The sequence below is a fragment of the Penicillium diatomitis genome, assembly GCF_028827545.1.
Source record: "Penicillium diatomitis strain IBT 30728 chromosome Unknown utg000005l_segment0_segment0, whole genome shotgun sequence".
Lineage (NCBI taxonomy): Eukaryota > Fungi > Ascomycota > Eurotiomycetes > Eurotiales > Aspergillaceae > Penicillium > Penicillium diatomitis.
The window spans coordinates 1,743,458-1,758,029 of NW_026623177.1; the positions used below are offsets into that span (position 1 = coordinate 1,743,458).

Below are 14,572 nucleotides of genomic sequence, written 5' to 3' on the forward strand. Positions count from 1 at the left end.
TCACAGCTTGTCAAATAGGGCATGATAGCAATCATAACACCATAGCAGATATGCCAGATAGTGATACTGTGATACTGCACGTAAAAACGAAGATGTGTAAACTGTAACTGTAAATCCATTACAACATGGAACATACCCAACATCCCGTGGTTAACCTCTACAGCCAGAAACAGAAACGGGCGGGATGAGATGCTGGAGCCTGGCAATTTTTTTTTACCGAGCTACCGCTTCAATTGACTGCTGTCACTGCATGATTCAAGCAAACACTCTGCTACATCAACAAACACAACTTCATCATTCCTCGTTCCGATTCCTCTTTCTTGCGTCATTCTCTCACCACGACCTCAACACCTCTCCGGCAGAGCCCTCCTCGGTAATTCACCCCGCCAGCTCCAGAGAGAGAGAGAGAGAGACAAGAGAGAGACCATCTACACACTGACTCACCATGTCCTCCTCCAATGACGTTTCCTCCGCCGGCATTACCACGGACGCTAAGACCGGCGAGCGCTACATCCCATCCTCCGTCCGACCCGATGGTTCCAAGCGTCGCGAAATCCGCGTTCGCCCAGGCTACAAGCCCCCAGAGGATATCGAGCTGTACCGCAACCGCGCCGCAGCGGCGTGGAAAAATCGCGGCAAAGGTGGGGTTCCTGGCGCGGAAACGATGAGCAGCGAAGACGACAAGTCTGCTGCCCAAGCGGCCAGCACGGCAGCCAGCAATAAAAATGCTAAGCGCCGCGAGGCTAGACGCAAGGCGAAGGAGTCGGATGGAACGGAAGGGACTACTACCGAGAAGAAGGGCGCCGATTCGGATAACTGGCGCGTGCCCGCTGTGAAGAAGGATGCGGAACCGGCCGAGCCAGCCATTGACCTGGAGGCCGAGAAGGAGAAGAAGGCCCGCAATCTGAAGAAGAAGCTGCGACAGGCGCGGGACTTGCGCGACAAGAAGAATGAAGGCGAGGCGCTCCTTCCGGAACAGTTGGACAAGCTGATCAAGATTCCGGAGCTAATTCGTCAGTTGGATGCGCTGGGATTCGATTCCAATGGCGAGAAGAAGGACGATGCCAGCCCGGAGAACGCCTGATGACAAGGAGTTTTGTCTCCCGGACGAGACCTTTTCGTCTCCTCTCCTCTCCTCTCCTCTCCTCTTCAAACGACGACGATACAGACCAACATCCTGCGCCATGCCGTGCGCACTCTCCGAATTAGCGATGCTATCATCAAGACCATTCATACTATCCTTATGACCATATCTGTAACAGTGTGGCGCTTTCGATCCTCCAAGCTTCACTGCGTTCATGGGGGCTCACCGAACCACCTCATGGGTGTCTATCTGGCCTCGGCTATCTCAAACACCAGCAAGCTTCCGGAACATCATACATCGCACAAGGCTCCCTTTGCGTCACGCCACGACTGCGGGAGATCCAAGTACCCGTCACCCGATGCAGGCCTGCCAGACAATCCGCACGAGTTCATTCGGAGTACTTTGCATGTCTTTGCATTTTTAAGGAGTTGAACATCCATCTTGACAATCATTCCAGCGCCCCTGATTCGGTATGGCCCGAGTCAGCTCTAGTGCAATTCATCTAGCATCTAGATACAAGAATATCGGATTATGATACAGTGCTTTTGGTCATGTTATACATGTAACGACCCTCCTGTCTTTTAACCCTCGACAATGTCTCGAAAGGTACAAAAACCGGGGCGAGACGCCGTCGGCGTGAGCGAAGATGAACCCATGAGTGGAGGCGGAGCGGGGAAAATCAACGCTCAAGATTTGAAATTGATGGAAACGGGAGAGCTTGTTCAGATATCCGAATCGAATAACCGCACCGGTGCCGTAGGAATACCGCCCTTCATATCCCAACGCAGGTAATGGAATTCTTTCCAGGGACACCAGTCGCTAGGCTCCATCCGGGGAGTCACAGGAAGCTCATGACGACCCACTCCATGAGTCGCCGCCAAAATGCCCTGCCTCACGCAGTCACCCACTCCCACGCCGGTGAAAGAATTACCCACCAGAACCAGCCGGCCGTGGTATTCCTCTCTCGCAACAGCAGACACTGCATGGGTGTGGGTCATATGGAATGGCTGGTACCTGGGGATGGCATTCTCCTGTAACTGTGTTCGAACAAGCGCGGGGGCTTCAGTGATCCCCAGGTGTCTTTCCAACATGTCCTTTGCCATACGGACCGCAGTCCCGTGGTCCGGATAATCTTCTTTCCTCCATCCATCCCAATAATGTCCGCCAAACATGATGGTGAGCTTTGTGCCTGGCGCGGAATCCTGCGAGACCTCTGGATATGGCGCCACAGGGCTCTCACCAGAGCTAGAGGCCGAGGCGAAGATCACGCCTAGACCGCACTCGGGGTTCTGTTCCCACGGGACAGAGCGAGGGATGAGATAGCCAAATCCGTCAACGGGGAGGAGGTTGGGGGTTTTGTAGTACAAGTTCACCACCATTACCGTCGTCGATCTGCCGTAGAATTGAAGTCCGGCAGTCAAAGCTGCGTTGGGCTTGGCACGGCCTGCGCGTCGTTGCTGCCACTTTTCCGCAAAGCCTTCATGGTCGTAAGTGATGAAGTTCTCAATGTCGAGGTCGACTTTCGGGTCCAGTATACGTGCGAGGGCTGGCGCGGGGACGGCAGAGATGACGTGATCAAATGCTTCCTGGCCTCTTATCCCGCTAAAAATCTGGAATATTGAATGAGCTTTGGATCACATCGGACACCAAGGCGTATTCCCTTCCGAACAGCCGGACTTGAAGGGATAGACAGCGACATACCTGCACTTTATGTCCTTTATTTTGTGGTGGTGCCATACCCGAGATATCCGCCTCCATCACAAGCCGGACTTTGTTCGAGCATCTAAGCGCCTCTATCAACCCATCAATGAGCTGCTGTGTGCCTCGCTTGAACGTGAAAGTGCTAGCCTTCTTGACGACACGATGGATCTCCTCGTTGCGTTCCAAAGTCTCGGGCGTTTTCGCAATAGCATCGATTGCCAGAAAGTCGTCCATTGTTCTTGTCTTCGTTCCCATAATGGCTCTAGTCAGTAAGGTTTTAAGAACGCCAGTCTCTTCCAAATTGCGCAAGGAGCCCATGATCGTCTGCGCACTCATGTCGTCAATGTTTCCTGCGTAGATCCCATGCATCACGGCGGAGACGAGGTTATCGGCGATCTTGCGGTTGAAGCGTCGGCTAATGAAGGCAGTAATACTTTCGTCCGAGCCCCATACCCGCTCCGATCCGCCGGGTTTAAAGAGCTCGGAGAGCAGACCGGTGATGAACCCTTCGAAGAGAGGTTCCGTCGTGATTGTCTTGACGATATTGTTTGCATTCTCCATGAATGAGAGACGGGGATCTGGCGTAGGCAGGCGGACCAAATGGTCCGGATAGTAAATATATCGATTCAACGCGGCAGGACTGCGCTTCGACGTCGTAATAAGTTCATTAAAAAGACCCAAATTCGAAGTCTATAATCGCGTAATGCCGTCAAGTCAGCAACTAGATCCTCTTTCATTCTCAAAAAAAAAGAACCTCGTACTCGTCGAGCCCACGCTTGGCCTGACCTACCAAATATAACAAAGGCAAAGAAGCCGGCATCGCACTCCTCAAAGTCCGCGGTCCATATTCGAAAACCACCTCCCCTCCTTCCACAGGTATCGTCTCCGATTGAAGCCAGCCTCCGAGTCGATTCGACTTTTCATAAATAGTCACAGACGAGCATTCGGAATCCTGGATTAGCTGCCAAGCCGCCGTGAGGCCCGTGACGCCTGCCCCGATGACGGCGGCATTATAGGCGCGATATTGGCATTTGAGAGTCGAGACAGGGGGCCTGGATGTGGACCGGAGGCCTTTGGAAGCAGACAAGAGCCGCATGTTGTCAGTCGGGACTGGCGTTGCTCATGGAACTCATTCGGAGAGCTGCGGTGGAGTAGATCGGAGATGGTTTGATGCTGGGCGCGATGCCGATGGAGCTACCCTAATCGAGACGGGACGGGAGCACCTCAGGTCGGCCTCGGCCAGATCGAGTCTTACTTAAGCTATTCCCGCAGGTCCAGGGCGCCATGCCGGACATGTACTTCTGAAGTTCTGGCTGACTGGGTAAATTACATAAACTCGTAGAGTGGGAAGCTCTTGGTTATGATGCAAAAGCAATATTCATCTGCAACATTTCTCGACGTAAGGCTGTCGTGATGCTAACATTCAATGTTCAATCTGGCCCAAATTTAGTAAAGCCGATGGTATACACACTTATACAGTGCTTGGATTGAAAACCACCAAGCTCATGTGTTTCCTGTCTTCTGTCGTTTAGTTCTAGTGTGCCTATCGCCTCTAATTCGAATCTAAATTGAAGAACCTAAAAGACAAAAGCTCCTATGTCATCTGGCACCAAGACTGCGTCGCATGGCTACTCCTTTCTGCCATTGCTTGCTTCATTTTGTGAAGCGGGGGGAATAATCTATTTACAATGAAAAAAAATGCGAAAGTCTGCGGTCTCGAACGAAACAGAAAATAGATGCACGAAGACACAACACAAACATTCATGCCTTTTGGCCCATCCAACATCCAGAGAGTGTGTGGTAGCACCCGAAAGCGAAGAGAATCGATCGATGCCGAGGCTGACGCCACGTTAATTGAGGCGTAGTCACGCAGTCAGACCCTCGGTTTTTGAAGACTCTTCAGTCTCCGGTTTGACAAGTTCTTCAGGGCCACCCTCGTCGGCCACAAACTTGCGCTCACTGATGTTTCCCGGCACCCATACTTTGTCGCCAGAGTTTCCACGTTGGCCCTCCACATGCTTGTACGTGCAGCGGGGGTTCATGCACGGGTTGAACTTGCAAGGGATTTGCAGATGCGTGAATTTGCAGCCTTCGGTCTTGCAATCCGCACCGTTCCGGCAGAGAGGCATGTCGGGATGTTTGAAGTGACAGTGAGGGTTTGTGCAGTTGGGGAAGAATCTGCAAATCTCCTCGGCTTGGTGGGCGGATTTGACAGCCGGAGAGGGATGACGACCGGTGCATTTTCTGTTCTTGCAAGCGGCGCCGAATGAGCAGACGTCTGATACGTCCACTGCTGTGCCCTCGGGGGCGACGGGTGATTGATGGGCGAAGGGACAATCTTTACGAGTGCAGCGAAGATTGAATCGACAGATGCTGTTGGGGTTGCTCTCGTCCTGTTCGCCATCCATGGCGGTATCCATTTCGATATCGCCGTTCTCCCCGCCACGTCCCTTATGCGGTTGGTGTCCTCCACGACCTTGGAAACGTCCACCTCGTCGGCCTTGAGGCTCAACACGATCGAAGAGTGAGCGGCCCTGCTGTCCACCGTTTTGGAAGGCAGGGTTGATTGCAGGAGGAACAAACCCAGGCATCAGTTGAGACATCATACGAGCTTGCTCCTCCAGCATGGCCATAATCTGCATCTGATTCTCGGGGCTCATCTGCATAGCTCCGCCGCCTATATTCGGCCCCATCATTCCACCCATGTTCCGACCTCCGCGGCCGCCGCGGTTGTTCCGCATGTTATTCTGGTTGTTGTGACCGCCGATGCGCCCGTTCCCTTGGTGGCCGCGCACGCGGTGAAGTGCGCCGTCCCCTGGTCGGTCCAAGCTCCGGTTAATCTGATTCAGTATGCGACGCTGACCACCAACTCGCGGGGTGCGCATGGCTCTGGGTCCAGTAGGGCTGTAAGAATTAGTCATTGATATCTTGGCGGCAGATACCCGCTGAAGAAAAACTTACACAGAATCTCCTCCAAGCTCCATTTCGGCATCCATACCATTTCCTTGCGGGTTGAAATCGGGAGCATTCGGCGAAAGAACGGTTTGAGGAGCAGCAGAGTTGTTGGCAGCCGCAGCACCAGCGCCGTTGAGTTGTTGATGGAGGATCTCGACCTGACCGAAGAGCCATCTTGAGAATTCCAACGCCTGTGTATCACCCTCTTCCAACCCGAGGAAATCATTTGAAAGCTCAGTGGCCAGCTGTTCTTGGGTCTTGCCATTGACCAGCATCAGAACGATATATTCAATCAGAGCGGACTCCTGGCCGTCATCCGTGCTCCAGCCCATCTCCACCAGCTTAGGTCGGACAACATCGGCGACGGCTGTCGCAAGTTGCGAGTCTTGTGTGATTGTAGGAAGCATGTTGACGGAAGGTTGCACAGGAGAGGAAAGTTGTCGGGGAGAAGAGAAGAGAAGTTTATGAGTTGTTGGAGCAGCGGCTGGTTCTGCGCCACCGGAACAAGAGGCCCTGTTTTCAGAGGGCTGAACTTGTTGGATTGGGAATTCGAAACCAGAGTCTTGAAACCTTCTTGGCTGGAATTCAGACTATTTGTTTCAGAGAGAGTCAATATATCAAAGTATGAGGTTTGAGTCGCAATGAGGAAAAGCAGAATCGTTCAGAAAGTTGACGTGATGATAGCAACACATTGCCGTCGGAGGGTCGGTCGAAAATGCGACAAAGCTTAGTCACGGGCCGGAAAGCCTGATGCAAACAGATCAAACGTACTACTGCCATAGAGCGCCACGCCCAGGCTTCTTCTATTGTTTGGTTCATTCAATCGACTGACTCAAAGGTGTCAATGCACACTGTCAAAGGTGCGTAATCGAGCAAAGACGGAATCACCAACGCATCGCGAGATTGTTTGAAATCTGCTCGGCTACTCCCTCTCTACATAAACTACCGTAGCTCTTTCTCGTCTTTTGCGAAACACCGATGATTCGTTCTCGGCATCGGATCACTCGACCTTGTCCCATTGTACGCTTTCATTCCTTTCTTTAGCTAGTTCGAACGAATGAATCATTATACTCTATCCGCTAGTCAAGTCGAGTAGGAGAAGCTGGAGCTACATATGTCATGGACGGGAAGCGTGAAGCATACCGAGCGGTATCAAACGGTCCCCGCTCCGTGCACTGTCGGATCGTCTCTATGAACCTGTCTCTTCTATCTACTAAATAATACTGATATTCTGCTCATGTTTACGGCAGCCGAAGCCGCAGAATAGTGCGAACTGTCAGGCCCCTGCCATCATACGAAGCCGATGTGTCTTTAACTTGACGTGTCGAACCGACCAAAAAGGTGGTTGATCAAACTCGAGACTTGGCAACTATAAGGGTATGATAAACTCATAAAGATAAACAAGACGGATCAGCCAAGTAATAACTTTTCCCAGTGCTTTATCAGGCCGAAATGAGAGATAGACCCTGAAAAGAGAGCAACAAAACTGCGATTTCATCGTACTTCTAGCAATTCATTTCATCAACAGAGAGGAATCACGATCTAGCTGGCGTATAAGGTCGTATGCATATACACGGCGTGTCGGGAGTAGATGCGGGGAATAGTAGATGTTGAGCAAAACGCGTGAGACAAAAGTCAAAAAGTAATGCCAGTTTAACACGGGAATCGGGGTGTAACATTTCATGAAAATGCGCCTGGACTGGAGCGGGAGATACTGTCGTCTCGACATATCCCAAAGTTCGAAAGTAAGAAGAAAAAAAGAAGAAAGCTTGAAACAAATGAAAGACTCTTTCAAACAAGTCTAGCCGCTCTTGAGGTCGTGGAAATAATAGCCTAGGAATCTCGTCAAGTGGGCTTGTCGCAGCCAATGCGTCCCAGCAAAGCTTTCCGGTCACTCTGGTCGAAGGGCACTCGGCCACGGCCACGAGCACGCGCAGCAGCAGAGCCATTTGACCGCCGGCGGTCCAGACCCGGAGCATTCTCATTGACAACGGCAGGAGCGGCGTTTCCGTTCTCCTTGGCGGCCAGCCGCACAGTGCCCGAGTGTGTAGAATCCTCGTCCATCTCAACCTCGTCCTCCTCATCGCTGCGAGTATCTTCAGCAGCGCCACTGCACACGACACGATAGGCGACGCGCACGATCATGCTGAACCAGACAATGGAAAGGAGCTGAATGGACAGGAGAAACGAGAGGAAGATCCATTTGATGGTGCGGTTCATGCAAATAGGGTTCTTCAAGCTCAGGAATGGACCAAACAAGTATGCAAAGGCATCTGGATAGCCATTGGTGCTGATCATCTCGGCGGTTTCTCCCGAGTAACAACCGTATGCCATTTGCTGCGGAACGTTCTTGTAGATGGACCACCATAGCATGTTATACAGAACGTGGCGAGTCACGACCCAGGTTGCCATGAAGATGCCGAAAGCGACGTTGCAAGCATTTTGGAATTTCAAATATTTCAGGACTTTGGCCGCCTGTTTCCAAAGTGGTTAGCAAATCAACAATACAGCAGTTATGAGAAGGAAAAAAAAGGCGGAGGGGGGAGGATGAAGATTGGACGCACGGGCAGTAGAACATCAACAATATCCATGAGACACAGGACGACATTTGAAACGTTGTAAAAGCCGTAAATGTACGCCGATCCGAGGAGGGTACTCGTAATAATGTGGTGCGACAGCATTTGGTAGTGATCCTTGCGCTTCTCCTCCACGTGGATGACAAAGATCTGCTGCAGCAAGAACGCGAGCTCCACCAGGATGTACCATTTCATGAGGCCGTCTACCGGCCGCGCGGGCCAGTCGTTCCAGATGGTGCTAAAGTCGCACCAGTAGTTGGAGTTCTTCCACAGGTACTATCATCAAACCAGAATCATCAGCATGCCTTCCCTTTCGACTGTCGTTGCCTTGCTCCCTTGAATTGTCATCGTCAAACACGTACCAACCCGACAGACCAGATGAACCCGTAGTACAGGACCTGCCAGCCCTGTTCGGCCAAGCGGAGCGCCGCCTTGCGCTTCAGTCCCAACGAGCGACCGACGGGCTGGAGAATCCATTCGATGACAATGGCCCGAACTGCAGTCAGCGCCAAAGTAGCGCTGAAGACAAAATAGATATCGTTCCAACCCTGCACATAAGTATTCGTGGCGGGGTCGTGGTAGGAAAGTTCGAAGAAGGGTTGCGTATAAGGGCGCAATGACGGGTAGAGGTTATGCAGAGCCAGCAACATAGCCAAGATGGTCAATGATATCCCTGTGAGAAAGAGATTTACGGAAATCGAGTCAGCCAGTCTGTCGCAAGAAGAGGTCTTTTTTTGTTCCCACAAAGAAAGGGGTGCACATGTTAGGTGGCTTTCCTCTCCAAGAAATTGAGATCATCACCAAAGGAACCTCGGAAGGCGATTGACTCGACAACGACGGGCTTCCAGTTGTCATGCGGTTCGGTCCAGCCACCGAGTCGCTCTGCGTCGCCGAGGTCCCATGGTGAACGCACAAGTCTACGACCGACACCACAGCACGAGCACAAAGATCAGGATGATGCTTGGAAGAATTTCCATACCGATTTGATTGGAGACCACCCACTCGCGGAACGTGGTCTCCTTAGCTGGGCGCGGGCCGCTAGGACTGGACACATAGACATTGAGCTCCGCGACCGGCGGCGCGATCGTCGTCTCTTTCGCCATTGCAGCGGCGAGACGAATTGGTCGCAGTTGATTGTTGAAGAAGACGACAGGCAAATCAAGACTCTTTTTTGGGGGGAAAGGGGGGTTTGATCTCCTCTCTGATGTGGGTGTGGAGGTGTGTGTGTGTGTGTCTGTCGTGCAAGGGTGAAGTGGCAGTCGGGTCTGGGGGGGGGGGGCAAGGGAAAATGGAGCGAGGGTTGAATCCCGCTCACAATTAAGTTGAGAAGCGCGCGGACTGGGACTGCAGCAGAAAGTCTGGAAGGCTCATAGGCGGATCCGCCGCGCGGTCAAAGCGAGTCGGATGCTTGCAATTGGGTCTGGTACTTTATTTGAACACGAAGCTCTTCTCTTTTGGTCTTGGCTTCCTCTTGGGATTTTGTCTTGGTTGCTTGGACTATCTCCTTTCGACAGCGTGTTGGGTTTCAAGGGGTCAGGACCAAGTTACCAACTGTGAGATGGTCAATGCAGCAGAGGATTGCCAGAATCCGTGTGATGGCGAGGGGAAGGAGGGGGGGAGGAAAAAAAAAACAAATGAAGCGGGTGGATAGAGAAGGACCCAAAAAAAGGCTAATCCCCGTGAGAGTAGACGAATCGAACTAAACTCAGGAGGGGACGGACAGGAAACGGTGAGAGAGAGAGGGGGAGAGCTCGTTTCAAGCACTTTCTCAACACACGATGATCGACGCCTCCACACCGCCTCGTCGAATCGCACAGCAAACGGTGGGGATGGAAGGGGACGGGGACCCAAATATGCAATTCGCAAAGACGGCGAAACAGAGAATCCAGCGAGACTATCCATGATGCTTCTGCTCGGAATACTTGCAGAGTGATACACGGATGACGATCGGTGCAGCTGATGCTGCTTGCATCAGCTGCAGGAGCATCGTGCGAGAGAAAGGAGTGCTCGGGGGCAAGTCTGGAGGTCCAGACCCTGAACGTGGTGGAACTATGGGGTATGTTTGGTGGTCCTTCCGTGGCTAAGCCGCATCGTGCATCGTCCGACCAGACGACTGCAAAGAGACCTTATTCAGTGGTAGTCAGGAGAATTTGTTGGCTCTGGCTTGAACAAGAGGAGTACTCTAGCAGTGGTACAATATGCGCCAGTAGTACCTGTAGACTGTATTAGGTATTTGCCGTCTGTTCTACTCGACGACCAAGGTACGACTAGTACCTACTAGGTACTCAGGTAGTCAGTCATATGGGATATCTTATCTATTCAACTACCTATTCTCGCCCCCCTTGATGTGCATTCGAGTGAACCGACAGCAGGTCGAGCCAACAGAGTTGCCAATCTGATTGATCCCATGAGGTGATCAGCAGCCAACGCCGTTGAGCCTGTCCATCTCAGTGTTGGACCAGTACAGAAGTACAAACAATCCAAAGGCCCCCATGGACGGCTCAGTCATGGTTCGATGGTACCGCGGGTACCTGAAAGACGATTCACGGGTCAAAGCGACGCCAATGTCACATTCTCGGCAGAAACCAACTTGGCCTCTTTCCGGTTCATGTCAGATGACTTGGAAACGGGGACTATCGATCTCTTAGAGCTCAGCATCCCCAAGTGGATCCGATGTACTGTAAGATCCAATTTAAGCTTGAACTGTGGACAGGACACAGTGGCACTGATCAGTGGTCACTAGTCCATATCAACATAAATTGCTCAATGGGTAGCTGACGCTCATTTGCATTGGATTTGGTATACCGAGCAAGATGCCCGTGGATGGCCTCCTGAATCGAAATAAGGTTCTGTAGCGGAGACCCGCTTCGCCATGTACTCAGCGAGTCAGTAGTAGACTCAGTAGAGTCAGTACTATGATCATGTCGCTTCCGACTTCGAGGAAGGCATTGGAAAGCCCTGACTCCTCGAAGGCTACCGAGTAGGCTAGTACTGTACAGTGTACGGAACCACGGGCGCAAGCTGTGTCATGGCAGGGTTGATGGTCGAACTGTACACTACTTACCTGCGACCTACGGTACCTAGGACCTACTACCTAGTGCTTCAGTACTGAGTACACTTAGTACCTGCTACCTTCTACCCAGTACCTTAGGTCCTCGTTGAAGCAGCCGGAGAATAACCTTATTTTTCCATACACACAATTCAGGTACCTGACCTGCAGGGCCTTTGAAACGGGGTTCCTACTCTCACAACGATCTGGATGGGAAATATAGTATATCCTGACTCTGTCACCCCCACCAGTACGCTTGTAGGCATCAAAGATACTGTAGGTTAAATTGTCATATAGCCGAGACATCTACCACATAAATCCGCGTCAATCCATCCCCTCGGTCACACTACGCACAAAATCGTGCGCACTCGTCCCCAATTGCGCCAAATCAATCCCTCCTTGCCCGGCCAGCGCCCGCGACATGGCTCGAGCGACTTCCTCCTCCTGCCAAATATTGTTCACCACGTCCACTCGATCCACGCCATCGATCTGCTCGGCCGCTCCGGGGCCCCGAGTCGGGGTTTCCACGGCCACCATCGTCCGCCAGTAGACGTCATCGCGCGCCTTGAGCGTCTTGTCTCGGACGACCGCGTTGCGAGCCACGCTCGCCGCATGGAGCTTGTTATTGGCACCGGTCAACAGGGTCAAGGCCGCCGACACGGCCTGGTCCACCTGGTCCTTCTGGGACGGAGGCTTGAAGAAGAAGCGGTTGGTCGAAGAGAGGTAGATGATCAGGGCGCAGAGGGTGTCGAAAATGGTCAATGCCAGTGGTCGGAGGAGGGTGATCGTGTTATACAGGCCGACGGGGGGTGTTTGACCGGCTCGGACGGCGGGCGAGGCCGAGTTGACTGCGTCATACGAGTAGACGATCCACACGTCCAGGGCGGCCAGCGCCAATCCGGCGAAAGTGAATTTGGTGCGCCAGCGGGCGGATTCGCGCCCGGCGAAGGGGGCGGATGTGGCTAGGCCCAGGATGGCGAGGTGAACTAGGTGCGGGAGGAGGATGTGGAAGGGGAGGTAGTAAAGGAAGTAAGTGTCGAGGTTTTCGTAGGAGCAGTATTGGCAGGAGATCAATGCGTCGGGACCATAGGCGAGGTAGACCTTGCGAGCGCCGAGGGAGGTGAGCTTTTCGCGTAACCGGACATCGGTGTCTGTCAGGAGATTGTCGACCCGGAGTCGTGAGAGTCGATGGAAGAGCACATCGCTGGGAGTGTTGATTCGAGATCGAGTGAGAGTAAAGACATTGGCTTCGGGAGCATGGGGGTTGAAAGGAAGGCTGAGGACGAGGAAGAACGCGACGCTAGCGAAGAGCACGTTCAGTGCACGGCTCGCTCCAGCAGGAGTCGGTTGCGCTGCAGGTCGGCTTGCAATAGAGACTCGCAAGCCGCGGTAGGCTGTGATCAGACGAGGGATGAGGATCGGTCCAAAGAAGATAAGGAGAGATTTGATGCTGAGACAAATGTTAGACCGCGCATTCGGTTAGTAGTATGCGGAGAAGAATGCGGCAATTGAAGTGCTGTAATTTCGAGGAATGACGACGACGACTTACGTCTCCCATGAGATTCCGAAACCAGCCATGATGAAGCTAGCATAGAGACCAGTCTCTATTCCATCGAGACCGGACCGCGAAGAAGTGTGTGACTAAACACGTGGAACTTGTGATGAAAAGGCCACCACACTGCGATTGATTCGACCTCGGGACCAAAAGCGGTCGACTCTGGGGAGTGGATACTCAGGACTGACCCTCAACAGTCAACACCCACTTCTAAGGTACCCAAGCTCCAAGCTTTCCTTTCCTACTTTGCCGGGTATCGTCAAGCTTATCGGGCAGTACCAATACGGGATTCAGGATCATTTGCGACATAACAGTGAATGTTTCATGTGGCTTGCATGTCCGTGAACTATCTTGAACTGGATGAATGTCCGTCTGACTAGGACAGCATCGACCTCATCTCTTGGTTGCCGGCATTTGACACATATCAAACCTCGTCGTATCTCATTTAATTATAGAGATTCCATACCTCTCGAAGGATCAAAAAACAAGCTCAAAACGATAACAAGAAAGTCAAGGCCCAAAGAGTGAGAAGCCAGACGCCCGACTTTCAACAACGCCCATGCCCCAGAACGCCACGCTGATTGAACCAGATTCCCACCAAACACCCCAATCCCTCAAACAATGCTTGACTGATAAGCAGGATGATGCGCCAAGTCAGGAAGAGTAACTCCCGCAGAGTCACGCGAGTATCTTGACGATGCAGCGTCGTTAACCGATGGCGCCTGCAGGCTTTTTCCATTGTTGGTGGGATTCATGGGACCCGAGATCTTTACCGGGAAGCGACCAGTGATAGGTTTCGAGAAACGTTTCGAGACCGACTCGGGGGAATAGCTCGGGAGTGAATCTTCTTCACGCTTCGAGTTTAGCCCGGACGAGAGAGATCGGCTGCTGGCGCGACTCACCACAACCTTCTGTGAAGCCACCGCTCCATATTGGCGGACATGGCGGGCACTGACGCTCTGAGCACGATCGGTGAAGATGATGGTCTAGAGATGGTTAGCTCAGCTGTGCGGTGGTTAGGTGGGGTTGTGCTCGAGGAGATGAACTTACCGCCAAAACGTTGACGAGACTGACGACCATGGCGAGAATCCCGGCCGAGATGATGATTCTCCAGAAAGCCAGCCCGAGGGACTCTTGAGACATGGCTTTTGTGTTCAGGCAACCCAGTACGGCAACGCCAAGGATCATCATGATTACCGCCAGGGCAAAGAATCCTGCGTCCTCCCCAAACATGGGCCAGTGGCGATTGACGTAGCGCCGAAGGACAGGCAATTCCGATACAATGAGAGCGACTGTGGGCAACAGTGTCAGTAGACGATCATACAACTAAGCAGCAAGATACAAAAACCTTCGGAGAAAGAACTATCGGGGTTGGATGACTTACTGCTGATCAGGGCCATGATGGCGTGGGTCACTGCTTGGAAGAAGAAGAACCCATTGTAGTTGTCGATCTTGATCAACATGACTACGCAGGATGCAATGATGTCGAGGAAGGTGATGATATTCAACGCGCGAATGGCGTTGAGAATCACATACCCTGGGCCAGCCAGAGAATTCTGTAGCTTCGACATCATGATGAAATTGACGACTCTTCGATGAGCGAATGGTTTCGTTTAGCCTGTTGATTGCCACCTAACGAGAGTGCGGTCAAT

At 52.4% G+C, this 14,572-nt stretch overlaps 5 protein-coding genes across 5 annotated transcripts; 1 reads left to right on the plus strand and 4 right to left on the minus strand.

Moving 5' to 3' along the window:
• Positions 1-445: 445 nt before the first annotated feature.
• On the plus strand, positions 446-1,084 carry N7539_005217 (putative RNA binding protein Pym; the record flags this gene model as incomplete). The annotated part of the gene is made up of 1 exon (XM_056934819.1): positions 446-1,084. The coding sequence occupies one exon, from the start codon at positions 446-448 to the stop codon at positions 1,082-1,084; it is 639 nt and encodes a 212-aa protein (XP_056790013.1).
• A 722-nt stretch (positions 1,085-1,806) lies between these two features.
• Positions 1,807-3,881, minus strand: hem14 (oxygen-dependent protoporphyrinogen oxidase; the record flags this gene model as incomplete). The annotated part of the gene is made up of 3 exons (XM_056934820.1): positions 1,807-2,694; positions 2,786-3,475; positions 3,576-3,881. The coding sequence occupies 3 exons, from the start codon at positions 3,879-3,881 to the stop codon at positions 1,807-1,809; spliced, it is 1,884 nt and encodes a 627-aa protein (XP_056790014.1).
• Positions 3,882-4,650: 769 nt separating this feature from the next.
• N7539_005219 (mRNA-binding protein NAB2) lies at positions 4,651-6,147 on the minus strand (the record flags this gene model as incomplete). The annotated part of the gene is made up of 2 exons (XM_056934821.1): positions 4,651-5,689; positions 5,747-6,147. 2 exons carry the CDS (start codon positions 6,145-6,147, stop codon positions 4,651-4,653), a joined length of 1,440 nt encoding a protein of 479 aa, XP_056790015.1.
• Positions 6,148-7,585: 1,438 nt separating this feature from the next.
• On the minus strand, positions 7,586-9,419 carry N7539_005220 (uncharacterized protein; the record flags this gene model as incomplete). The annotated part of the gene is made up of 4 exons (XM_056934822.1): positions 7,586-8,215; positions 8,305-8,592; positions 8,679-8,989; positions 9,296-9,419. 4 exons carry the CDS (start codon positions 9,417-9,419, stop codon positions 7,586-7,588), a joined length of 1,353 nt encoding a protein of 450 aa, XP_056790016.1.
• A 2,270-nt stretch (positions 9,420-11,689) lies between these two features.
• N7539_005221 (uncharacterized protein) lies at positions 11,690-14,491 on the minus strand (the record flags this gene model as incomplete). Its single annotated transcript, XM_056934823.1, has 6 exons — positions 11,690-12,815; positions 12,915-13,006; positions 13,541-13,906; positions 13,971-14,028; positions 14,053-14,212; positions 14,305-14,491. The coding sequence occupies 6 exons, from the start codon at positions 14,489-14,491 to the stop codon at positions 11,690-11,692; spliced, it is 1,989 nt and encodes a 662-aa protein (XP_056790017.1).
• Positions 14,492-14,572: the final 81 nt, after the last annotated feature.